The sequence below is a fragment of the Nelumbo lutea genome, chromosome 5, assembly GCF_056320005.1.
Source record: "Nelumbo lutea isolate HS-2025 chromosome 5, American lotus-T2T, whole genome shotgun sequence".
Taxonomy (NCBI): Eukaryota; Viridiplantae; Streptophyta; class Magnoliopsida; order Proteales; family Nelumbonaceae; genus Nelumbo; species Nelumbo lutea.
In genome coordinates, this window is record NC_142688.1 from 39,172,463 (window position 1) to 39,199,573 (window position 27,111).

Sequence of the window (27,111 nt, forward strand, 5' to 3'; positions counted from 1 at the left end):
TCACACACACGCACACAAACAGAGGGAGGGATGAGTTGGTTAGATCCTGGTCCCATGGACAATTCATTTTTTCTTGACAAGTTTCTTGATCGCTTCTCTAGGTAAATGTTACCCTCCTATGTGGACAAATCACTTTTTCACGAGAGTGGGAAGGCTGAAAAGCTACTCAAAGTAGTGTTTTTGAATTGTGGTTGACCCAGATGGTTAGATCATTCAGCCCGGGGGATTGTCCAGGCAATCGGTTTCATTTTATCCCAAACCTGGTCCTTGGTAAAAAATCGTTGAATTGGTCAGTGACCCACTGATCTAGATGGTTGAACCATCGACCCATTAATGTGTTTTGGCCATTTTTTATTTTAATTATATTTTTTATTTTTAATTTTTAGTTGAATCAAGCCGTCCATTTGAACCGGATAATCAAACTATCAACCTGAAAACCACTGGCTAGAATGGTTTCGATTCTGGGTTGGTTTTTAAAACCTTGAATCAACGTGTTGTGGGACTAAACTAGCCCTACCAATACACAAAATTCAGGGACAAAAGTGATATAAGAGAAAAAACATTTTATATAAGATAAGATGGATAAATGCATTTATCCAAATAAATATATTCCCAACAAAAGATCGATGTTAAGGCTCCGTTTGGAGAAATTATATGTACAGATGCAAATACAAAAAAAAAAAAAAATACAAGGTTTTACACTTTACTTTGTACTCCTTCCAAACAACAATAAGCTTTTAAGTTCAGCCACTTTAGAGAGGGTCCCGTTTCCTAGAGTTTCGTGCCAACTGCCAACTATCTTTAGCAGGCAGATTTCACTAGGACATCCAATGGGCTTGGTACACGTGCGACCCACTTTGCCTTGTGGGCCTCGTTACCCTATTCTCAACCCAACTTAAACCCTAACACTAACCACGATTTCCACGGTTAACACGGGGGAAAGCTTAATCTTAATCACACAACTCCTATGTTTACTTTAATCTAGTCAACCAAGTACAAGATGTGTTTCTTCCTTTTTGACGACCCAGATTCACCTAGCATGAGGGCCCATATAGCCATGTGATTGGAATCTTAATCTTGAGATTCCAGATTTCAGCCCATTTTTTGGGCATCGTCTGGTGCACGTCTGAACCAAGGAGTATTCATAGATCAGACGGCTGAAATTGATAGTCAGAGTTCAATTGATGGTCAAAATGATTCAGTCGTGACATCAAATTAATCTCTGTAGACGTTGCTTCTAAGCGTTCCAAGTGTCAGTGCACAGAGCCTCAACTCTCAAGTCTTAACTGTCACCTTGTCCACTCTGAAAAACGCCTCTGGCCTTTTGTGATTTGAGCGTTTCTTCAAAAAGTTCTCCTTTATACCTTCTTCTATATTCTTCTATTCTTTTCGTAGCTTTTCGTGCGGCCATGAACAGCAGACACACGCATAGTCTCCTCATAACGCAGAGAAATTCGTTATGATCCGTTCAAGCTTTCTTTCTGGTATGCTTCTACAATTCATTTCCACTTGAATCTCATTTTCAATGGCGCTGTTGATGATTTGGTGGTTTTGATTGTTGTGACTGTCTTTTCTGTTTTGGATTTCTGCAACCTGAGTTGAATTCTGTTTGATCCGTTGAACCCAGTTTTAAATCTTGCCACTTGCGATACTGGGTCTTTTTGTTGTTATTGTTTTTGACCCATAATTGAGTCTACAGTCCAGCCCTGGTTATCGGTCTTCAACAGAATACAAGGCAGCTATCGTGTTCATGGCAGCTTCTGGTTTTATAATCACAATCACCTCCTGGGCTTTCTTATGTAACGGCAAAATAGGATCCTAAGCACCCTATTGATGCATAAGGGAACTTCAACATAATCAGAGTCTCCACACTGCATTAGAAGGTGTTATTTGTGCTTGTCTCTGCATTAGGTCTTCCTGCTTCTTGCATTCTCCTGCCCAGAACTTGCCCATTCTACTTGGCAGAAATGGAATATAAGATCTTGGTTTTGATTTGTTAGCATGCTAATCTCATGGGGTTTGAGCTAAAGAGAAGGCTCCACTTTGATAGCATTAAAAAACTGACCACCTCATTCTATAGCCATTCAATAATTGAATGTTGAAAATTACAACTTCATTTAATAAATATCAACTTAATCTATTTTCCAAATGCATTTCACACACCTTTTCCACAGATTTGGCATTCTCATTGTCTTTCTTGTGTGATCTTGTTTATGGCATTCATGACAATGATATGTAATAAATTTGTCAGAAATTTGCATATATGGTTAATTCATTCACAAGAAAACACTATTTTATTCTTCTTGAGGCGATATTTTCATCACCTCAAGACACAACTTTTACAAAATTAATTCGTTATTGGAGTCGGCAATCTGCAGCTAACATTCTCTCTTAGTTTTCCACTTCAATTGGTTTTTCTTGATAGAGCCCTCAAACAACCCGTTAACAATACAGAAATGCTCTTTGTTGAGAATATCAACTGCCTTGCCTATCATCTTGTTCTTCAACAGTGTGTTGCTAACTTGTTTGCACAATGAACCTCACTGATGTTATGCTATTTCAATTCAGAATAAAGTAGATATTTATGTTGAGGTTAGCTTCCTGTGTATGGTGATCCTCTCTCCAAATTGTTCTCCCTTTACTTGCAATGTTTGTACCTCTCAAGCATCAGCATCTTTGCTTGGAATTCTTTTCAAAGTGATTGTGCTAAAGGCAAAGTAATTGTCTACTTAAAATAGGACCTATCTCCTTTCTGAGATGGGGAGGGAATTTCTCACACAAATGTTATAATTCATAATCAATCTTTTGGTCATATGGAAATTCATAATCAAATCCCCGAATTATAAGCAAATGGAGTTCTGTGAAATTTGACTTCTTGGTAGAGTCTACCCAATCAACTTTGGACTGGCAAAAAGAAACATTGGAACCGGCTATCAAATAATACTATGGAACTGCTTACTTTTGACTTTTACAGGAAAATGTTGGTACAAGATCCTTTAGATATGGAAATGTAAAAAAGTTGTTTCTTCATAGGAACCTAGATGAAATTATGTTTGTTGCAGGCAATGTTCTGAAAATCATAATCGTATTGTGAATCGTGGATAAAGTTGAATCAAGGTTAATTGTGAATCATTCTGTAAATCATAAGATTATTTCTGTTATTCCTTTTCAACAAGAAAGAGATTATTTCCGCTTTTCACAAACTTGTCAAAAAATTAAAATAGATACACTAAAACTATAAATACATATAGAAAAGTGAAAGGATATAGAAAATGTTTGGGAAAAATGTTAATGACCATGAAGCGGATCAATGTATTGAAGATTCTACCAGCAGCCTGATCTACTGGGTGTAGTTGAGTTAAATGCAGTATGCTATGCCTAAAACCTTATCTTAGCCTGCACTAGGCTAGAAGCTGTATGCTCCTGATGTTAATTTTAGTGGTTGAGCCAATGTGAACAAATAACTTTAGGGCACTGAATTTTTTGCTTTTGGGCCATTTTTCTGGAAAAGCAGAAATTATAATGCATTTTCTTGTCAGGTCCAGTGTTTTAAAAGGCGTGGGAGGTGTACGCCTCCAGGTGAGGCGCTCCCAAAACGCCCCGAGGTGTATGCCAGAAACGTTGACACCTCTGAGGCGTACGCCTCAGGTGCAAGAGGCGTACACTTTTTTCATGAGGCATGCTAGAGGCGTATGCCTCATGCACATCCGATATAAAAAGACAAAAAAAAGGAAGGAAAGGAAAAGAGGGGAAGGGAAAGAAAAAGAAAGAGAAGAAAAAAAGAGAAAAGGAAAGAAAAAGAAAGGAAAGGGAAGGGAGGGGAAAAAAAAGATAAGGGGAAAGAAAGTGGTTTGCCCCCTGCCCCTTCAGCGAGCTTGCTTCGCTCGCTCACCTTCACTTCGACAAGACCCCCCCTTTGAACTAATGTTATGCATCTTTATTCTTCTTAATATAAAAGATTTTTATTAAAAATAAAGAAAAAATGAGATCCCCCCTTCCTCTTCATCCTCCTCCTAACCACCCTCCTCTTAAGGAGGCTTACGCCTCTTGCATTCTGAACTATGCCTCATGCCTCTAGGTAGTGGGACACCTTGCGTCACGCCTCCGCGTTTTAAAACATTGGTCAGGTCATGGTTGATACTGTTTGGGAACTAAATTCTCTTCTTCAAGAGCTGCGTGTGCTCTCATTACAAAATTATTGACAACCTTTTTTCAGAAAGACTTTGAGACACATTATATACTACTATTTTTTGAAACTAGGGGAGGATAATATACTAAGAGCTAGAAGTGGCCTTCAATAGTGATATTCCCCACGAAATAAACAACATTAATTAACTTACAACCATCTAGAGACAGAAGGGGTGACAACCTCATGTCTCTAAATTTATGCCCTCAAAGATCCATTAATGTGGTTTATCAAGTTGAATGGCATTGAAATATTCTAATTGTATTCTTCTAACCTTTCACATTTATTCAGGTAAACACCTTCAGAGGCCTACTGCTTCCTTATTGAAGCATGTTTTTGTGTATCGGAGGTGCAAAAGTTGATATGAAAACTCTCAACTTTGTACACAACTACAAGAGCTGATGCTAAAGAAACCATGCAGCTGTATCATCACCCTTACTCCTTGGACAGCCAGAAGGTTAGGCTGGCTTTGGAAGAGTATAACATTGATTACACATCATACCATGTCAATCCTCTCACAGGAAAGAACATGGAACCCTCGTTCTTCCGCATGAATCCAAGTGCAAGACTGCCTGTTTTCCAGAATGGATCTCACATCATCTTCAATACGATAGAGATAATCCAGTAAGTCTAATCAACATTTAGCCTTTGTACTTTCCTTTCTCTTGTAGAAGCTAAATGGTATTGTATACACAGGTATATAGAAAGGATTGCACTAGTGTCTTCAAGCATTGATAATACTACCACTAATAACAGAGAAGTTGATGAATGGATGCATAAGATACAAGATTGGAACCCTAAAATCTTCACACTCTCCCACATACCCGAAAGATACCGTCTCTTTGTTTCAAAATTCATCAGACGGGTTGTGATTGCTCGGATGGCTGAGTCCCCAAATCTAGCAAGTATATACCACCTGAAGCTAAGAGATGCATATGAGACAGAAGATAAATTGAAGGACCCAGATGTTTTAAAACAAAACGAGGAATGCCTAATCAGACTCCTTGATGAAGTGGAGATGCAGCTGAGCAACTCGGCATGTCTGGCAGGGGAACATTTTACAATGGCAGATGCCACACTTATTCCTGTTCTGGCTCGCATAATGCTTTTAAATTTGGAACATGAGTACATTTTTATCAGGCCAAAGGTTGCAGAATATTGGAAAACAATGAAACAGAGGCCTAGTTATAGAAAAGTAATTGGGAGGTATTTCACAGGTTGGAGAAAATACAAAATACTGTCCAAAACAATCTTCTTTCTTTGCATCAGAAGTGTACTTAAGAAATATTGACAAAGACTAGAGTACTGTAGAATATGATTACAAAGTATTGGAACAGAGTGAAGCAGAGGTCTAGTATAAAGGAAACTAGGAAGAATTTAATGAGTTGGAGAAGAAACATAACACTGTCAAAAACCTTCTTTGTTTGCAACAGAGGGGTGTCAGGAGATATAGCAACGACTAGAGTATTTGTGGACATGATATAAAAGAAGGACAAGAGCATGTAGAAATAATTTTTATTCATTGATGTATATTATGTTAGGGGTGGTTCTTCCATAACTTTGGATGGATATTGGATTCAATCAGGTTAGTATATCCCATAATTTCTTTTTTTTTTTCATCAAATTCTATTTTATTTTAGTGTGTGTGTGTGTTTTCTTTTCCAACTATCTTGCTCCTTTTCTTGTAGGTGGAACAAGCAATGCGGTCATCCCTTGTGAGATTAACTGATGCTTCTTCATGGTCGAGGCACCTTTCATATGGTTCATAAAATTATACCTTCTAGATGTAATATTGTTTCTGTTGTTTGTTTTCCCAACAACAAATTCACTTTTTAATGATTCAAGCTTCTGGTCATTAACTTTGCCCATAATTGGGTAGTGTCAATATCCCCACCTCAAGAATCATGACACGGAAGTGTTGCCATGTAACCGTAACTTTCCTTTTCCATGCATGTATTAGGTAAAATATTAAGATTTCATTGTTGGCGTGTTCTATTTTTGCTCCTCCTATATATATTGACTCAACGGATTTTATCAGGAGATGCTCTCAAGGAACTTCAGTCCTTCAGGGATTTAGTTGAAACTGTCCTAGTAAAGTTTTGCATTGATGGCCTCTGATATGCTGATAGCAACTTGATTTTAACAAGTGCAGAAAATGCATTTTCAAGTATAAATAAAGCATGAAGACTAAAACCAAATACACTCTAGTATCATGCTTTAGATACTGAGCTTCCAATTACCTTTTCTTCCTTGAATTTCTGATTTTAAAACACTTCCAGTTTCACACAGTAGCACAACATTTTAAATTTAAAAGCTATGTATACTTGCTCTTATCGACCAACAAAACTATCCCAAAAATATAAGAACAAATCCATGAATTTGAATAAGGGTGAGGAAGAAACTCTTTTTCCTCTTCAGGAAAATCCTGAAGGTTGGGTTTGGATTGGCATAACAAAGGAAAATAAATTTGTTACTTTACGGAAAAGTGGGACAGAAAGGGTTTCTGAAATCTGCTACTTCTTTGTGTTCCACTGTTCAGTGGGGCTATAATCAGGTGGGATCCGGATCGGGTCTAGTCCAAGTCCGACTTATTGTAAATAAAATTAAAAAATAAAAAGTTTTAAAAATTAATATATATATATATATATATACACGAAATATAAAAATAGTTAATTATAAACTTTATATAATTGTGTGTATTACCGGACTCCGATGGGATTAAATCTGCATTTGATTTCATTATTAATAGAATGCATATTTTAAATTCAAATCCAATAGAATCGGATCCAATCTCAAATCGGGTTTCAAAATTTTGGAGTCCAATTACAGTCCCGCTTTCTCCCCCAATTTAAAAACACCATTTCCCTAAATAGAGGATGCATAAAAACACTAAACCAAAAAAAGGTCATACGCCATTCTTACAATCAAGGATTAAGGTATCAATACAATACTCTCGATACAGGGCATATCATATCCGTATTCATGATCATGGATGCATGATACATTATGACTGAATACGTATTATGAGCCATGTGTATCAGTACAATACGCCTCCGTATTGGGCCGTATCATACCATATCGGTGGATATAGTCTGATACACACCGATATGGAGGTGTATTCATGTCTAGTTTGACAAAATTATATATTGAGTACTTTTGGATTGTTTTTCATCTATAATACAAGTTAAAAAATAGTATTATGAAAACTAAAATAAATAATTTAAGATTTAATTTTTAAAAATTTAATAAAAACAAAAAATTATAAAAAATATATATTTCATCTACCTTAGATGATTTATATATTTTATTTTACACATAATTATATGTTAAAAATGAAAACATAGTTATTATTTGAAAAAATAGAGTTATTATATAAAAATACTAAATAAATTAATTTTCCAAAAAAATTAATAAAAAGTGAAAATTAAATATAATTTATTTTATCTACCTTAAATGATTTGTTTGTTTTATTTTACAATTATGTGTAAAATAAAAACATATTTATTATTTAAAAATAGTTGTTATTTAAATAAAATACTAAATTAATAAATATTCCCAAAAATTAATAAAAATTGAAAATTATAATTATAAAATTGAAAGAGTGATAATTATTGTACAATGTTTGAATGTTCTAGAGTCCTGACATTGTCTATTGTAATATTTCTCTTCATATAACCTATTGAAGTATGCATTTCTCATGTGTTTATATCTTATTCATAGATAATTCAATTTTGGGTTTAGTATGATTAGTGTATTTATGTGATTTGTATGCATTTCATTAGCGTGTCCAAGTGTTTCTATATCTTTCATTTGTATTCATGCATTTCCAAAGCGTATCCGTATCCGACTTATTCGATACAATACCCGATACTGATACTTTTATCCTTAGAATTTGTTGATCCTATCATACAAAGATCCTTTTCATCATCAATCCTCTTACAATCCAAAATCCAGGATTTAGAAGGAAATAATCAAATTAGTTGACACATTTTGACCCTCCATGGCGAATTCTCAAGTCTTTTAGTAGTAAGATCCTGTCCTGAGTTGTCCTCATATACTAATAGTGCCCAATTACAGGTTGGGACATGGGTCATTGGAATAGTTTGAGTGGGTCCCATTACAAATCTGCCATTGTACTGTAGATGAGATTGTTTTGACGCCAATCATCTTTCTTATGCTAAAAGACCTTCATTGTTGGATAATGCATACGCATTTCCAAAACACCCTTTTCTGCAGTGCAATGGCAGGACAACTCTCTTGATTTTACTGGAGAGGAAATGAGCTCAGCTATTACGTCGTTATGAATATGCAGTCCTACAGAAGAATTTAAAAGGGCCAGCATTATGTCATTTTGGTGCAAAAACATAGTGGGTGCATATATTTGCATTGAAAGATGGATGGAAGTGAAAAGCAATAACTGTCTTCTGCATGAATTGAGTGATATATACATGGTTAGTATTTTGATGGACTAGGCCACAGGATGGCTAAGCATCCTTTTTCTTTTTATGTTACATATGGAATCAGGATTTTGGGCAAGCTAATTAATGGTCTGTGAAGAAGAGGTTCCACTTGGGCAGCTCCGTCATATATCTCTATCAGGGCAAACATTTGCAAAGTGTGATGGATCACCACAAATGTAACAGCTCATACCAGATACTGGTTCACCTGTAGCTGACACGAACCTTGTGTTTGTGGTGCGGGCCCCACTGCGTCCACCCCTCCCTTGCCTGCCCCTTCTGCTTGAATTAGAGCCAGAATTTGCTGCTCGCCTGTTACTTGCATGTGGTACACTTTGTCCTTGAGTGTTGTTTCCGTTGACACTATCCTCCCATCTGCATTACAGATATGTCAAGCATGTCATGACTTTACATGATCAAATCTGTTGATACAGGACCAAAAAAGAGGAAGGGGGATACAAATTGGCTGACAACACGAAAGTTTCAGTAAAGAAGAAAATCATTCGGTCATCATCATCATTATCATCTAAGCCTTGTCTCAACTGTGGGCTCACCTACATGAATCCCGTTTTGCTATTCTGTTCTGTTCACTGCCATATCTATCATCACATTATGGATGCTTAAATCATTTCTTACCACCACCCAAGTCCTTTTCAGTCTACCCCTAGCTCTTCTAGCCCCTTCAATTTTTAGCAGATCACTTCTAATGGGTGCTGTAGGTCTTCTATGCATGTGAACAAACCACCTCAATCTACTTTCTCTTATTTTTATCACCCACTGAAGCTACTCCCGGGTTCCTTTGTATAACAATAAAACCATTCAGTGGGGATATAAATATGTAGGAGCAAAATGAACATGCTTTTTGGTAACAAAATATTTGCTAATATCAACTTGACGAGTAACATGTTTCTTATTCCAAGAATGTACAAACTACAAAGCAACAAAATAACTTATGTTGAACCAGGCTGTGGTCTGCCCAAGTTGCATCCCTAATTGGAAGTAGATCACTACCTCAATATTTTCCGTTCTAAGATAACTTTTATAGAGTATCTTCAGAAGTAAACCCAGGAAAGGAAACAAGGCTGGGGGTTAAAAACAAGAAAAAGCATCAAGATAAAGTGGTCCCAATGATCTGGAGAAAGTCTCTTATCCAACAAAACAGGAAATCAAGGGTGTTAATTACTAATGAAATGGTAAACCCGTCCTCTTTATCATGACAAAGGATGGCCATACCAACAATATGACATTAGCGTTTAAGTTCACGTTTACATACACAAAGAAATTGCACTCTTGGCAAGAATAGAACTTCCTTCCCCTGTTATTTGCTGTATTGGCAGTTCGCAAGGCGCATGGTGTTCCACATGAGTTGCATGAGACTGAGGATCCTCCTGCAGTATCAAATAAAACTATCGATTAAGCTTATTTGGTGCTGATTTATGAGTTGCTAATGCAAAACATAATCATGAACATTCAGGGCCTAGAAGATTGCCCTTGTGTTCATAAGAGCTATTGATATAACTGTCAATGCATGTACTATCTTAATTTTCTGCCCTCACTTATGCATTTCTTCCATCACACATGGATGTGTGTTTGGGCAACTACGCATCACACCCTATAGCATGTCTGCGTTCATGTTCCAGTTGATCATGCAGATACAGGTCTTTTTATGGATCATAAAGAGAAAAGGTAGTTCATAAGTCAAACCTCTCTGTGAGTTTCTTCCACGAGGCCGGACACTTTGGCGACGTGAAACCTGAGTAGGACAATCATTTGAAGAGTGCCCTGTTTGCCTGCAGTGTTCACACACACCTTGCATCGTGCTAACTCTTTGGGCATTTATAGAAGATGCTGTGGTTCCCCGCCCTCTTGCTGGAGGATAAAAATTAAATTAAACACAATTGTTAATTCCACAAGAATGTATATTATTAGTCCCCTAAACATAATATAAACAGTATTAAAATGATGCAAATCTAACTTCTGCAAGCCAAAACAGAAGTCCTGGCACCACATTTTCCATGGGTGTTTAGTAAGCCTTTTCTTTCCCTTTTTGAAAAGCAATAAGCAGAGTATGGTGGTAAAATCCGGTTTAGAAGCCAAATACTGGCTATGGTTCACAAACATGTGAGTTAATTGGATTGAACTTTGGCCTAAAATGGAATTCAAGATACAGGAGCCAAGGAGGATAATGTTGAGATAATCAAGAGACTTCAGCGAAAAAGAAAAGGATATTCCATATTGCACTCTATTTTGTGCTTCACAAAGACTGCATGTTGAAGTGGATGATTATTTCATCTGTGAAATGTTCATTCCACATCTGAAATTACAGAATCATCTATTAAATATACGTATTTTTTTTATCCATTCTGCAGGCTTCTTACAGTGGTGTCCCAAAAAATAGTCATGATGGAGTCTAGGCAAACCTGAAGTGCTTGGAGGATTGCGGGAACCTGTTCCGCAAATTTCAGTCAATTGCTTAAGTGTCTCATCACATCCACCAATGCATCCTGAGAGAAGAACACATGTACAAGTAATTAAGTGTTAATTTGTATTGAAACTTATAATGCTACAAAATCATACCATTTTTTGACTTGTTAAGAAATAATGTGGGTATTCAGCTGAGGGAATTGATTTGTCAAAACTATTTCCTCAAGAATCAGTGATTGAGTGAGGGGTTTGGGAATCACTGATTTCTTCACTTCCTTGGCAATTTTATCATAAATAAGTAAACTAAGTTATTAAGATGCAACATGCTTTCCCTACCAAATTAAAATGCTATAAAATCATATAATTTTTTACTTATTAAGTAATAATGTTGGTATACAACTGGGGGAATTGATTTGTCAAAATTATTTCCTCAAGAATCAGTGATTGAGTGAGAGGTTTGGGGAATCACTGAATTCTGTGTTTCCTTACAATTTTATCATAAGTATTTTAAATTATTAAGATGCAACATGTTTTTCCTACCAAATTAATCCCCCAAATTCCTATATTTTATTACTAGCCAATATTATAATTCATCCAGATTTTTATTCATTTGGTTTTTAACTAATTTAACTATTTCGCTTAAAAAACATAATATTATTTCCAACTAAAGCAACTAGATGCAGACCTTCATCCAATTGACTAAAATGATCTCACAGCCTTCCAAAATCCACCTGCTATAAAAGTCATCCTTTGGTAATTTTAAACTTTTCTTATCAATTACAAAGGTAAAAAAAGAATACGACTTGATCTCCGATTGCAAATCAATGCTCTTAACCACCAACACATTGTAAACAAACAAATAACAAGCATGCCCTCTTAAACTTGTACTCCTACAACGTTCTTCATTTCTCTCCAATACAACAATAAAAATAAAACTAGAATGAAGTTTTGTTGCTTGAAACAGAACCAGCATTGCATCTAGTTCATATAACCCCACCCAACTCACAATTCTAGGCATCATCTTAATTGCTCTCTTCATGTATCTCTAGAGAATGCTTGAAACATTCTTTTAATAAGGACTAACATTGAATTATATTAATATATCGAAAGGGGGAAAATCCCCAAGTAAAATATCTTTACATAGTTAACGAGAGAGAAGCATATGCATTCATATACATGTAGATACTTGAAATCCTTCAAAATCATTACCCAGATGACCAGCATTCTTTCAACTTTTTGACATAGTAAATGCATATAAATCTACCATACAAGCATAACAGGAATGTACAGTACAAGGACTCTACAAGGAATGAGATGAGTACTCATATTGGAAATTCATTCAAATTTATCTTCAACTCTATGTAAAGGTAACCTGCTATGAGTTTCAAAATGCAAGTCATAAACATTTCAACTGAAGTAAACAGTTATATATCTTCCAGATATAGAAGACAGATTGCATACAAGAAATAAATTAGTATATATGTTGTTCCACATACCTAAATGATCAACATCGTAGTCTGAAGGTATTTCTAGTCGGCGAAACTTGAATTGAATCTTAAAAACAGGACCTATGAAAGAATCCATATAATCATATACATAAATAAGATTACAATCAGAAACCAAGTGTGTAGAAATTAATCTGCATAGCGAGAACCATGGAAAAGTTTGAACTAGTCAAATGACTACATGTATGAAATCACTATAAGTATGATAATAAAAGCTGAAGTTCAGTAACCTGGAGAACAGGAATCACAAATATGATTTGTAACAGTTGCTGTTGAAATGGATCCTGGAAGCCAAACAACATTCCGACACTGGAAAGGTGCAGCAAACAACTGTTATGATTATTATAAGACTATAAACAAAGAAGTCACTGAGAACCAGAAGCAAATAAATACACTGGCCTCATGAAAATAAAAGATCCAGTTAAGCAGACAGTGCACAAGATTAAGTTCATGTCAAGTCAACCTCCTTATTCCACTTTTTTTGTTTAATTATCAGTGAAGGCAAAAAAAAAAAGATTATCAGATATTTTAAGATTAATGAGTAGCAAAACTAAAGGATAGAGTTAAAAATAAGAATATTCATGGGAAATTAGGAGTAGCCATAATAGGTGATAAAATGAGAGAGCAAACTAATATGGTTTGGGCATGTAAATAGAAGATCACCTACTGTATCAATACAAAGAAGTGATCTCGTCAAATTTGAAGGACATTGCAAAACTAGAGAAGACCAAAAGGCAAGGGTATGAGGTACTGATAAATTATTTAAAAACTCATAATTTAACAATGATATGGTCATCGATAGAGTGGAAAGGTGAAACCTGACTGGTATAGAAAACTACATATAGTTGGGGTGAGTCTTTGTTAAGTGAATTGAGTATCAAAAAAGAAGTTCAATAAAGAATAAATAAACAGATGCTAGTTTTGTTATTGGGTGGAATAACACTTTTTATGGGTATTCGGGAAGGACAATTGGTAGAGGAAACATGGTTGATGGTCTCTATGTGCTAGAGAATATAGTTGGTCTTGCGGTCTCAAAGTCTTTGAGCCAGTCAAGTAAGAGTCAAGTTATTTTGTGGCACTATCGTTTGGGTCATGTCTTTTGAGTCCTTTAAATACTTGTTTCTAGAATTTTTTAGTTTGTGTCTGTCAGTGATTTTCAATGTCAAGTATGTTAGTTGAGTAAGCATTGTAGAACTTCATTTCCCTTACGTAATAAAAGATCGGATTTTCCCTTTTGTCTTGTGTCTTTTGATGTATGGGGCCCTGTTAACATTCCAATTGAGAATGACTACAAATATTTTCCACAAGTGGGCGGCTGAAGTTGGAAGTGGTTTGGATAGCTTTGGTTTGAGCAGCTATCTCTTCTTTCTCCCTGGAAGCTAGGTACGGTGAAACCCTAGTTTTGGGACTTTTGAGTGCTTGATTGACCTTAGTTAGGTCTATAAAGGTTGAAAACATTGTTTTTTTTTTTTTTTTTTGTTTGATTCCATTCTGATAGGAGTGACTACAATTAAACTTGATGGAACAAATTACGTTGCTTGGGAACAATCTATTAAGATCCATGTCTGTAGTAGAGGTAAACTAGGGTTTCTAACGGATAGTAAGGTGATGTCAGATGAGACTGATCCTACATATAAAAAATGGATGCAGGATAACTACACAGTTATTGGGTGGTTGGTAAATTCTATGCAGCCCCACATAAGTCAACACTATCTGTGGAAGACTTCAGCCAAGGAGATTTGGGATAGTGTGGCAAAGACATACTCTCAGAAATTAAATGTTACAAGGGCCTACAAATTGAAGAATGATGTGAAAAATTTAAAACAGGGGGACAAGGGTGTGGTTGTCTACTATTCGATGTTGAAGTCACTATGGCAGGAGATAGGTGTTATGGAAGCATTTATATGGGAAAGCACCAAAGATGCAAAAACTTTAAGGAAATTTGTGGAAAGAAACAGGGTGTTTGAGTTCCTTATAGGACTCAATCCTGAATTTGATATTACAAGGTAGAATATCCTGGCCAAGGATGATATGTCTCTTGCTTAGGCATACTCTAGGGTGAGCAGTGAAGAGAGTAGGTGACAGGTACAGGTACAGATCCCACCTCCTCTAAAACATTTTGCACATGCTGGAATAAAACCAAAGGGGCTAAATGAAAAAAAGGAGGTGATGTGTGAATACAGCAAGAAGCCGAAACATACTAAGGATTCTTGTTGGAAGCTTCATCCAGATTTTCTTCCTAAGAGGTTTCAGAACAACTTTAAGAAGGGTGGTCAGTCTGGAAAGCACAAGAATGCAAATGTTGCTACAGTATTTGAATGTGAAGAAAAATTTGCCGTGGAACAGTTGGCAGCAGTGAAGGCAAAATTTGAGAGTATGGGGAGTTGATAGACCACTTGGAGTCTATTGTTGCATCTTCCTCCTCGGGCACCCCCTCTACATCTGCTTTTGCTCATTCAGGTATTCGTGCTTATGCAAATCATGCTACAGCTATAGGTAATCATAGAATTCTTTGAATCATATATTCTGGTGCATCAGACCATATGACTAGCATACCCAACCTTTTTTGTTCATACCAAATCCTCTTGGGTAGAGAGAAGATTTCTCTTGCCGATGGGTCTCTTGCTCCCATCTCTAGCAAAAAGAATATCAAAGCCTCTGACTCACTTGTGTTATCCTTTGTCCTTCATGTTCCCAAACTTAGCACTAACCTTTTATCTGTTAGTAGCTTAACAAAATCAATGAACTACAACATAACCTTCTTTCCTACTTATTGTGTTTTTCAGGACCTGAAGTCTCAGAGGACGATTGGGAGTGGCCATGAGGCGAATGGGATATACTTGCTGGATGTCTCAGATCAAAGTCTTGGATTACCTAGTGGTGTAGCTTTGGAGTCTGTTTTATCAGAGTTAGTTAATAGAGTCATGATATGTCATTTCGGATTTGGCCATTTGTCTTTTTCAGCTTTGAGTCATTTGTTTCCAGAAATGTTCATTGTGAGTCATGTGAACTTGCAAAACATTATAGACAATCTTTTTCAGTGAGTAATAAAAGATTTGTTTCTCCTTTCCATATTGTGCAATCTGATGTGTGGGGGCAATATCATTTACCTGCTATGAGGGGTTACAAATATTTCATTCTTTTCATTGATGATTTCTCTCGTTACACCTAGATTTACCTTATAAAATCTCGGGATGAAGTACCAAATATTGTACAAAAATTTCATGAACTTATACTTACCCAATTTAACACTCGAATCAAAATATTCCGATCTGATAATGCAAAGGAATATTTTGAGAAGAGTCTTTCCTCCTACTTTGATACCTTTGGAGTTATTCATCAGAGTTCCTATTCCTACACTCAACAAAATGGAGTGGCAGAAAGGAAGAACAAACATGTGGTTGAGGTTGCGAGGAGCCTCCTTTTTGCTTCCCATGTTCCTATTAAGTTTTGGGGTGATGCTATCATTACAACTACATACTTGAAAAACCAAATGTCTTCTAGGGTTTTGGGGTTTAAAACTTCCTTTAGCTTGCTTTTCCCAAATGAGGATCTCTTCTCTCTTTCTCTCAAGGTGTTTGGGTGCACTTGCTATTGAAAGCTGAAGTGTTATAGCTGAAGCAGTAGAAGAGAGGAGAAGACCAATAAATGCTGTGAATGTCGAATTGAACTAACCCAGTCGACAATACTATTATTTATATTAAAGTACAATACAATGTTACATGAAATGACTGGGATGCCCCTGATTAGTGATGGGACACCCAGACAAATTAAAACACTAAACAGACTTAGGCCCATTAACACAAGCCCAGTACATAACTTAAACTCAAATACAGGCTAATAAGAACTCTTATCAGCCGAACCATCAATACATACAAAACCTCCAACCTAACACTCCCCCTCAAGCTAAGCATGGATGTCAATCATGTTTAGCTTGCCAAGAAGGTCCATGAACTTTGCTGCAGCCAACTCTTTAGTCAATACATCTACAATTTGCATCTCAGATGGAGTATAAGGAATGCAGAGTTCTCCTAAGACTATTCTCTCTCTAACAAAATGTCGATCAATCTCAGTATGTTTTGTCTTGTTGTGTTGCACAGGGTTATTTGCAATGTTGATGGCAGCCTTGTTGTCACAATACAGTCTGAGAGGACCCTTAGCTTTAATGCCAAGCTCATTAAGAAGGGTCCTGAGCCATAGGAGTTCAGCAACCCTGTGAGCCATAGCTCGATATTTTGCTTCCGCACTTGATCTAGCAACTACATTCTGCTTCTTACTGCGCCATGTGACCAGGTTCCCTCCTACAAATGTGCAATATCTTGAAGTTGATTTTCTGTCTCCAACAGAACCAGCCCAATCTGCATCAGTATAAGCTTTAATTTCAATTCTATTGTTTTTCCTGAATAGAATTCCTTTCCCTGGGCAAGTCTTCAAGTACTTGAGAATCCTTTCAACCGCTTTCATATGAGGGACCTTTGGAGAGTGCATGAATTGACTGACAACATGTACAACATAAGCAATATTTGGCCGAGTAAGAGATAAGTATATCAGCTTCCCCACCAATTTTTGGTATCTCTCTCTATCACAGTAGTCCTCCCCTATTGATTCTTGTAGGCCATGATTCTGTTCTATTAGAGTATCCGCTGGCCTACACCCCATCATGCCTGTTTCCTCTAGGAGGTCAAGAACATACTTCCACTGACATATGTAGATTCCTTCTCTTGACCTAGCAACTTCAATTCCAAGAAAATATCTCAAATGGCCAAAATCTTTGATCTCAAATTCTGAAGCTAAAAACTCATTCAATCTTTTTATCTCTTCCAAGTCATTCCCGGTAATCACCATATCATCCACATAAACAATGAGTGCCGTAAGTTTGCTATCCTGTCTCCTTATGAACAAGGTATGATCTGCACTGCTCTAAGTGTACCCCACTTTCTTCATGGCCCCACACAACCTCTCAAACCATGCACGAGGAGACTGCTTCAAACCATATAATGCTTTCCTCAGTTTACACACCTTTCTACCAAAGTCATAGCCTAATGGGGGTTCCATAAATACCTCTTCATGAAGATCACCATTTAGGAAGGCATTCGTCACATCCAACTGATGAAGTTCCCATGAAAAATTTGTTGCTAGTGACAATAGAACCCGAATTGTGTTGAGCTTTGCTACTAAGGCAAAGGTTTCCTTGTAGTCAATTCCTTCTTTTTGAGTAAACTCCTTTGCCACAAGTCTGGCCTTGTACCTTTCAATGGACCCGTCCTCCCTGTGCTTTACAGTAAACACCCACTTGCACCCAACAGTGCCCTTCCCCTCTGGCAGATCCACTAATTCCCAAGTTCTTGCTTTCATTAGGGCTTTCATCTCTTCATTCATAGCTTTTTTCCACCTTGGATCAGACACTGCCTATGAGTACCAGAAGGAACACGTACAGAGGAAAGAGCAGACACAAAGGAGTGATAGGCAGGAGATAAATGTGATCAAGGAACAAAAAAGGAGGGAGAATGAGAATCCTATTCCATCCCACTAGTCTCCCCCTGAAGAGGATTCTGAGAAGACTGAAAATGGTGTTGAGACTCAAAAAAGACCACATCTCTGGTGACATACTTTCTCTTTGAGACAGGATCATAACACTAGTACCCCTTCTGTGTAGGAGAGTACCCTAAAAACATTCCCTTCGTAGCCTTAGGGTCCAGCTTGGTCTTCTTTGGATCCTTCACATGTATGAAACATATACAACCAAAGACCCGTGGAGGGAGAGGAAAGTCTGGAAGAGTGGGACACAAAACAAAGAAAGGGGTTTTCATACCCAATACCTTAGATGGCATCCGATTTATTAGATATGATGCAGTAAGTACACCTTGAGACCAGTATTGATTGGGAACTTTGTGCTGGAATAGTAAGGCTCGAGCTATCTCCAATAGATGTCTATTCTTGCGCTCAACAACCCCATTCTGCTAAGGGGTATTAGCACAGGATGATTGATGTAACATGCCAGCATCTTCCATGAATAAGTTCAAGGATTTTTCAAAATATTCAGCAGCATTATCTGACCGAAATTGCTTAATCTTCTTATCAAACTGTTTTTCAATCACCTTGCAAAAAGCCATAGTTATCCATGGTACTTCATCCCGTCCTTTTAACAGATAGATCCATGTGCATTGAGAATAGTGGTCAATAAAACTGATAAAGTAACGGAAGCCATCAATGGAAACAATGGGTGAAGGGCCCCAAACATCAGAATGAACCAAATCAAAAGGAGTTCGAATTTCATTACTGGAAATTAGATAAACAATTCTACATTGTTTTGACATTTGACATACTTCACAAATTAAACTCTGACTTGAAATGCCCTTAAACAATTCGGGAAACAACATTTCTAATGAAGAGAAAGACAAATGACCTAGCCTAGCATGCCACAAATGCAACCTAGCTAATGACTCCACACTCTCCGGACTACTAGCAGTAGATGCTTGTAAGGCTGAACCGATGTCTGCATCAAAATAGTAGAGGCCTCCATACTCATGACCGCTCCCAATTGTTCTCCTTGCCAATCTGTCCTGAAAGACACAATGAGTAGGAAAAAATGTTATACTACAGTTCAAGTTTTTGGTAAGTTTTGAAACTGACAAAAGATTTGAGGTAAGACTGGGAACATGTAGAACTGATTTAAGAGAGGTCCTTGCTTAGGTCAACCACCCCATTTCCAGAGATGGTGGAGAAAGACCCGTCAACAAATCTCATCTTATCCTGACTAGACAACAAATGATATGAAGAGAATAAGGAGGACATATGTGTCATGTGGTTAGTTGCACCGGAATCAATAACCCAAGAAGTAGAATCAATAGAGCTAGTTGCACTAAGGGCAAAGACTGTACCTGATCTGGCAAGAGAGGTGGAAGCAAAATAATTATTCCTTAGACAGGCTAATGCCCGGCTAAGGACCTCTACCTCACTAGCAGTGAAGCCCAAAGCACCAGCTCCAGAGGAATCAACAACTTGCCCCATAGGAGAAGAAGACATTGTTGGTATATTCTGTGAGTTGTCACCATTGTTGTTGGTGACAAGATTCCCACTTGCCGCATGACCCTTATGTTATTTCTTGTCCTTTCTCAATGCAGTTGGCTTCAGGTGAGGATACAGGACCCAACTCTTTTCTTTTACATGTCTCTCATCACCACAATGAGTGCACTTAAGGTGCTTCTTGTCTGGATGTCTATTTCTCTTAGTGGAGACCAGGGCTGAATGTTCACCAAATTGTTCAGTTGGTTGAGTTTGAGAGTCAACTTGCATCTCCTTTCTCCTGATTTCTTCATTCCTCACCAGATAATAAACATGGTGTAACTCGGACAATTCATCTCTCCCTAGAATTTGTGACCTTATACCCTCATACACTGGGTCCAGGCCAGCCAAGAACTTAAAGGCTCTGCTCTCTTCAATCTGCTTATCATGTCTCTCCTTGTCCCTGGCATTTTCCCAATCCAATATCAAGTGATGGCCAAGTTCTTCCCAAAGGCCTTCTAGAGTTGCAAAGTATGTTGCAACTGTCATATCCCCTTGCCTTAAGGCCGCAATGTCTTGATCCAATCTGTAGATTCTAGCATTGTTTTTCTTCTGTCCATAGGTCTTAGATACCTTTTCCCAAATCTTGGCTGCTGTAGGAAAGTGATGAACAGTCCTAGCAACCCGAGGAGTTATAGAGGCAAGCAACCAGGACATAACTGTGGCATTCTCCTTGCGCCACACAGCATACTCTGCACTGCCAACCTCAGGTTCCTTCTTGTTCCCATCTAAGTAGCCTGTGAGATCACGGGAAGTAATAAAAAGCATTGCAGAAACGGACCATTCCCTGAAGTTGTACTCATCCAACAACACACTTGTAATCTGCAAGCTGTGCAGATTAGGGTTTTCCAGATTTGAAGACTTGTAGCAGGTCTGTTGTCCCTAGAAGAAATCTCTCCGGATACTGAAGACATCTTGACTGCAGTCTCTGTGTAGATGGCACTGTTTAAGACTAGCCAAAGTGATCACAGCGCTGAAAGAGAGACTAGTTGCAGAGTTGAAGAAGGTTCTGATAGCTCGCAACACTGTTTCAGACTTGCCGAGACTGTCACAGTTCTAAAGCAGTTCAGCTACAGCAGCAAATGAGGTGTTCTGGGCTGGTAACCGGCCTGAAACTAAGGGCTCTCCACCACTGTGCTATGCAGACTTCACTTGAGCTTCGAGTACTGCAACTGTAAAGAGAGTTCTCCCAACTGTGCTATGCAGACTTCACTTGAGCTTCGAGTACTGCAACTGTAGAGAGAGTTCTCCCCCTTACGGCTACCGCTAGGACTACTGAAATCAGTCCTCAACTAGGTCTGTCCTATACAGACCTCTCTTAGTAGCCGAATAGCTACTATCTACTAGAAACAGTCTAGTAGGACATCAGCGTCTGGGTCTTACTTCCCTTGCACCCTACAACCAAGGGAAACCCTAGGTTCGAACCTTGTTTTGTTCTCCTACAACCCTAGGGTTTCACGGCAGCAACCCATAAAAAAAAGAAAAGAAAGACAACAAGAGAGAAGAGATGGCGTCGGCGGTAACCAGGAAGGTGCTTAATGCTCTGATACCATGAAAGCTGAAGTGCTGTAGTTGAAGCAGTAGAAGAGAGGAGAAGACCAAGAAATGTTGTGAATGTCGAACTGAACTAACCCAGTCGACAATACTATTATTTATATTAAAGTACAGTACAATGTTACATGAAATGACTGGGATGGCCCTGATTAATGATGGGACACCAGACAACCTAAAACACTAAACAGACTTAGGCCCATTAACACAGACCCAATACATAACAACTTAAACTCAAATACAGGCAAATAAGAACTCTTATCAGCCGAACCATCAATACATACAAAACCTTCAACCTAACAGCTATGTTCATGTTCACAATCATCAAAGACATAAGTTTGAGCCTAAAGCACACAAGTGTGTCTTTTTGGGATATGCCTCCACACAGAAGGGTACTGCTGTTTTGATCCGATTCGTGGCACTCGTTTTGTTTCTAGAGATGTCACATTTGTAGAATTTGTTCCTTTCTTTGGTACTTCTCTTGAGGGGGAGCATTCAAAGGAGTTGTTTGCATTGTCACCATCTATTCCTTTTTCAATTCCCATTGAAGTCTCCTTCAGTCAAGTCATCTATCCCTGCTCCCCCTCCTCCTAGTCGTCCTCCTACTTTTCCTTTCCATCCTATTACCCAGAGGTGGTACCAGAGACAAAGACTCAGAGACATGCAAGTTGTTTCCATGCCTTCAGATGTGCCTCTTGCTCCTCCCATCACTACTGAGGTAACATGTCAGCCCTCTTCTACCACTTCTTATACCTTCCCTGATCGTGATCTCCCTATTGCCCTTCGCAAAGGCAAACAAATATGTACAACTTATTGCATTTCCAAACACCTGTCCTACTGCCTTCTTTCCCCTTCCTACTATTCATTCCTTGCCTCTGTTTCCACACATGTGACTCTCAGATCTGTCCTAGATGCCTTGTCCAAACCAGAATGGAGGGAAGCTATGATGACTGAACTAGATGCTTTGCATAAGAGCAATACCTGGGAAATTGTGGATTTGCCTGAGGGAAAGGAATTGGTTGGCTGTAAGTGGGTGTTCATTATTAAGTATCACTCTGATGGTACTGTTGAGAGATATAAGGCCCGTTTGGTTGCTAAAGGATACACCCAGATGTATGGTATTGACTACTTAGAAACTTTTGCCCCAGTAGCTAAGATGACTTCAGTTCGAGTTTTGTTATCTTTAGCTACTGCTTTTGATTGGTCTCTTCATTAGTTTGATGTAAATAATGCTTTTTTGAATGGGGACCTACATGAAGAGGTCTATATGTCTTTACCTCCAGGGGTGTATGGAAAGGAGATGCAAGGAAAGGTTTGTAAACTAAAGAAGTCTCTTTATGGCCTTAAGCAATCTCCTAGAGCCTAGTTTGACAGATTTCAGGCTGCTCTTGTTGCTTTTGGGTACACATAAACTCAGTCGGATCATACTTTGTTTGTTAAGAGGAGAGATTCCTTAGTGACCCTTCTAATTGTCTATGTTGATGATATTGTGGTTACTGGTAATGATAATTAGGAAGTTGTTCATCCCAAAAGCTTTCTTAACATTGAGTTTGAAATTAAAGACTTGGGAGAACTCAGATATTTCTTGGGAATTGAAGTTGCCAGATCTAAGGATGATATCTTCATTTCTCAACGGAAGTATGTTCTTGATCTCCTTGCAGAGACTGGCAAACTGGGGGCTCGACCTGCTTCTACTCCTATAGACCTAAATCATAAGTTGTCAGCTAGTGAAGGTGAACTGTTGCCTGATAAGGGAGTGTTCTAGAGACTAGTTGGGAAGTTATTATTATACCTTTGCATGACTCAACCAGATATTTCCTATGTAGTTAGTGTAATCATCCAATTTATGCATTCTCCCAGAGATACACATTTAGCAGCTGCTGAGAGAGTTCTGTGCTATCTAAAAGGGACTCCGGGGAAAGGTATCTTGTTTGCTAAGCATGGACACATGAAGATGGAAGCATACATTAATGCTGACTAGGACATTAATGCTGACTAGGCCAGATGTATTGATAATAAGAGGTCCACTTTAGGTTATTGTACTATGGTAGTAGGGAACATTGTATCATGGAGGAGTAAGAAGCAGTCTGTAGTGGCAAGATCCTTAGCTGAAGCGGAGTACAGGGCAATGGCGCATGGAGTTTCTGAACTTTTGTGGTTGAGATCACTTTTAGATGAATTGGGTATGGACTGTGAGAAGCCAATGATGTTATATTGTGACAACTAGGCTGCTATCAACATTGCACATAATCCTGTTCAACATGACAAAACTAAGCACATTGAAGTTGACAGGCATTTTATAAGAAAGAGAGTTGCCTCAGGAGAAGTTTGTCTACCATTTGTTGCTTCTGAAGAATAGTTGGTTGATGTTTTGACAAAAGGTGTTCCTAAAGGAAAGCTGGTTCACTATATAAGCAAGCTGGGCATGATGGATATCTATGCCCAACTTGAGGGGGAGTGTAGAGAGACTGGACCAAATGGGCCCTAGCCCATTAGTGTCTTTCTTATTAGTTCTTTCTTGTTATGTTTTCTTATTGGGCCTTTTCTTTATGGGCCTTTAGCTCTTGTTTATTTTTTCTAAGTATAGTGCTGATGTGGACGCCTACTTAAGGGCAATCTTGTAAATTATGTAACTTAAGTAAGTTTATTAAAAGATTAGTGGGGGAAAAGAGGAGATTATCGAACTCCTCCTTTCTTTCTCCTTTCTTCTCCAATCTTCCTTCTTCTTCTTCTTGTCTCCTTCTTCCTTACTTTCTTTTGCTTTAATCTAAGACATTCTGCTAATTTTATTGGTTTGAATCACATCTCCTTTCAAGTAACACTGAACTCTTTCTACAATAGCTAAATGTGTATCTCTAGGAGAATGCATAAACTGACTATCAACACTCACTGCATAGGAAATATCTGGTCAAATCATGCAGAGATATGACAACTTCCCAAGCAGTCTTTGAAACACTCCCCTATTAGATAAACGTTCACCATCTGTAGTCGAAAGCTTATGATTGGGATCAATAAGAGTGGAGGCTGGTTTAGCACCAAGTTTACCAGTCTCTGCAAGGAGGTCAAAGACATACATGCGTTGAGAAATGAAGATACATCCTTAGATCTAGCAACTTCAATGCCCAAGAAATACCTGAGATCTCCTAAATCCTTGATCTCAATTTCAGAGTTAAGAAACTTTTTGAGTTTACTGACCTCCTGGGTGTCATTACCCGTGACCACAATATCATCAACATAAACTATCAAAAATGTCACTAGAGAGTCACTTCCTTTTAAGAACAAGGTATGGTCAGATTGAGTTTGTGTGTAACCAAATGAGATAAGAGATGCCCTGAATCTCTCAAATCAGGCTCGAGGAGACCGTTTGAGACCATAAATGGATTTCTACAGCTTACACACCTTCCATTGCATTTCCTTTCCATACACTCCCAGAGGCAAAGACATATAGACCTCTTCATGTAGATCTCCATTCAATAAAGCATTTTTAACATCAAACTGGTAGAGAGGCCATTCAAAAGTAGCAACTAAGGACAACAAAACCCGAACTGAGGTCATCTTAGCCACAGGAGCAAAGGTCTCAAGATAAGTCAATACCATACATCTAAATGTAGCCTTTAGCAACCAGCCTGGCCTTAAACCTCTGAATAGAGCCATTAGAATGATATTTAATAGCAAATACCCATTTACAACCCATTGGTTCCCTCTTGGCAAATCCACAATATCCAAGGTATGTTTCCTTTGCAAAGCATCCAGTTCAGCCATCATAGCATCCCTCCATTTAGGTTTAGATAGGGCTTCTGGTACAAACTTGGGTATCACGTGGGAAGAAACAGAAGTAAGAAAAGAATAGTAGGTAGGGGATAAAAGGCTATAGGACAGGTGTTTAGAGATATAATGGGTTGTACACTTCCTCTTGCCCTTGCGAAGAGCAATAGGAAGATCAAGGTTTGGGAAAGAAGTAGATGGGTCAGAGGAAGGCTGACCTATTACCTCAATAATGATGGGAGGAGCAAGAGGCTCTTTTGTAGAAGTGGAAACAACTTGCCCATGTCTGAATCTGTGTCTTTGGTACCACCTTTGGAAACAGGATGGGGAGGAATTATAGGAGGATGAGGTGGAGGAGGAGGAGCAGGAATACTGAAGGTAGGCCCAGTGGGAGAAGTGGACACCTCATCAGATGACTCAAAAGGAACAGGAAGAGGAACTGTTGAAGACATAACAAAGGGTTCCTCAAATTGCACCCCCTTAGGAGGAATACTAAAGAAAGGAGTAGACTCAGCAAATGTGACATCTCAAGATACAAAGCGGGTACCACTAACCGGATCAAAACAACAATATCCCTTTTGTGTGGAGGCATATCCTACAAAAACACATTTACGAGCCTTAGGTTCAAATTTGTGCCTTTGATGGCTGTGAACATGTACATAGAAGGTGCACCCAAAAAACACAGAGAGGAAGAGAGAAGAGATCCTCATCCAGGAAGGCATACGGTTAATCAAAAAGGTAGCAGTAAGGACATCATCTCCCCAAAATTTTATAGGAGCATGGGATGCAAAAAGGAGGGATCGGGAAATCTCAACCACATGTCAGTTCTTTCTTTCTGCCACTCCATTCTGTTGTGGAGTGTAGGAACTAGAACTTTGATGAATAACCCCAAAAGCTTCAAGATAGGATGAGAGGGTATTCTCAAAATACTACTTAGCATTATCGGAACGGAATATTTTGATCTAGGTGTTAAATTGGGTAAGAATAAGTTCATGAAATTTTTGCACAAAAGTTGGTACTTCATCCCGAGATTTCATGAGATAAATCCAAGTGTAACAAGAATAATCATCAATAAAAAGGATAAAGTACCTGTAACCCCCCATAATAGGCAAATGATATGGCCCCCACACATCAGAGTGAACAATATGAAAAGGAGAAATGGATCTTTTATTGCTTACAGAATAAGATTGCCTACAATGCTTTGCCAGTTCACACGACTCACAATGAAGACTTGATGAAGACACTCCCTTAAACATATTTGGAAACAAATGACTCAAAGCAAAAAAAGACAAATGACCAAACCGAAAATGACATAACATGACTTTGTTAACAAACTCTAACAAAACTGACTCCAAGGCAACCCCATGAGGTGGTCTAAGAATCCTATTAGGTGTGTCCAGCAAGTATATTTCATTCGCTTCATGGCCACTCCCAATCATCCTCTAAGATTGCAGGTCTTGAAAAACATAACGAGTGGGAAAGAAGGTTATACTATAGTTCATGGATTTAGTTAAGTTGCTAATAGACAAAAGATTTGTATCAAGTTTAGGGACATGAAGGACAAAGGATAAAAAAGGGTGTTAGAGGTCTTGATATCCCCCTTGGTAGAAATTAGAGCAAGAAACCCATTAGTAAGGGATATTTTCTCTTTACTAGAGAGGTGGTATGAACAAAATAGATTAGACAAGCTGGTCATATGGTCTGATGCACCAAAATCAATGACCCAAGGGATTTTATTATTACCTAAAGGTGAAGCATGGTTTGTAGAAGCACGAATACCTGAGTGAGCAAATGCGGATGATGATGACGTGTTGCCTAAAGAGTGAGATGTAGAGACAGTGGCTTCCAAGCGATTTAACAACCTTCCATACTTTTCAAAATCTGCCTTCATTGCTACCAACTGTTCCATGGTTGACTTCTCTTCACTCTCCTTACTTCCTCCTTCAGGTATTGTGGCAACATTAGCTATCTTAGGCTTTCCTGTTTGACTGGTCTTCTTAAAACTATTGTTATTCTTAAACCTGTTAGGTAGAAGATTAGGATGAAGCTTCTAGCAAGTGTCCTTAGTATGCCTCGGTTTTTGCAATATTCACATACCAACTCTTTCTTCTCAGTTGGACCCTTCGGCTTTATTCCAACATGTGCAAAGTGTTCTGTT

At 38.2% G+C, this 27,111-nt stretch overlaps 2 protein-coding genes across 3 annotated transcripts in view; one reads left to right on the forward strand and one right to left on the reverse strand.

The window, feature by feature from the left end:
• Positions 1–1,243: 1,243 nt before the first annotated feature.
• On the forward strand, positions 1,244–6,165 carry LOC148851849 (glutathione S-transferase TCHQD-like). Its single transcript, XM_088942869.1, has 4 exons — positions 1,244–1,484; positions 4,478–4,810; positions 4,883–5,771; positions 5,875–6,165. The coding sequence occupies exons 2-3, from the start codon at positions 4,602–4,604 to the stop codon at positions 5,475–5,477; spliced, it is 804 nt and encodes a 267-aa protein (XP_088798995.1). The 5' UTR covers positions 1,244–1,484; positions 4,478–4,601; the 3' UTR covers positions 5,478–5,771; positions 5,875–6,165.
• Positions 6,166–8,586: 2,421 nt separating this feature from the next.
• TOP3A (topoisomerase 3alpha) overlaps positions 8,587–27,111 on the reverse strand; it is an 85,889-nt gene continuing 67,364 nt past the window's right edge. For both annotated transcript variants that reach the window (XM_088945147.1, XM_088945146.1), the window contains 6 exons: positions 12,803–12,881; positions 12,564–12,635; positions 11,064–11,147; positions 10,348–10,512; positions 9,917–10,031; positions 8,587–9,018 (listed from right to left, as the gene is read on the reverse strand). In XM_088945147.1, coding sequence (XP_088801273.1) covers positions 8,769–9,018; positions 9,917–10,031; positions 10,348–10,512; positions 11,064–11,147; positions 12,564–12,635; positions 12,803–12,881 — 765 coding nt within the window. In that variant the 3' untranslated portion in view covers positions 8,587–8,768. The remainder of the gene's footprint in view (positions 9,019–9,916; positions 10,032–10,347; positions 10,513–11,063; positions 11,148–12,563; positions 12,636–12,802; positions 12,882–27,111) is intronic.

Bases quoted from the DNA above. Each gene is read 5' to 3' on its own strand.
- LOC148851849 (XM_088942869.1), top strand. From the start codon at position 4,602: ATGCAGCTGTATCATCACCCTTACTCCTTGGACAGCCAGAAGGTTAGG. The intron at 4,811-4,882 runs GTAAGTCTAATC...TTGTATACACAG, and splicing joins AATACGATAGAGATAATCCA to GTATATAGAAAGGATTGCAC.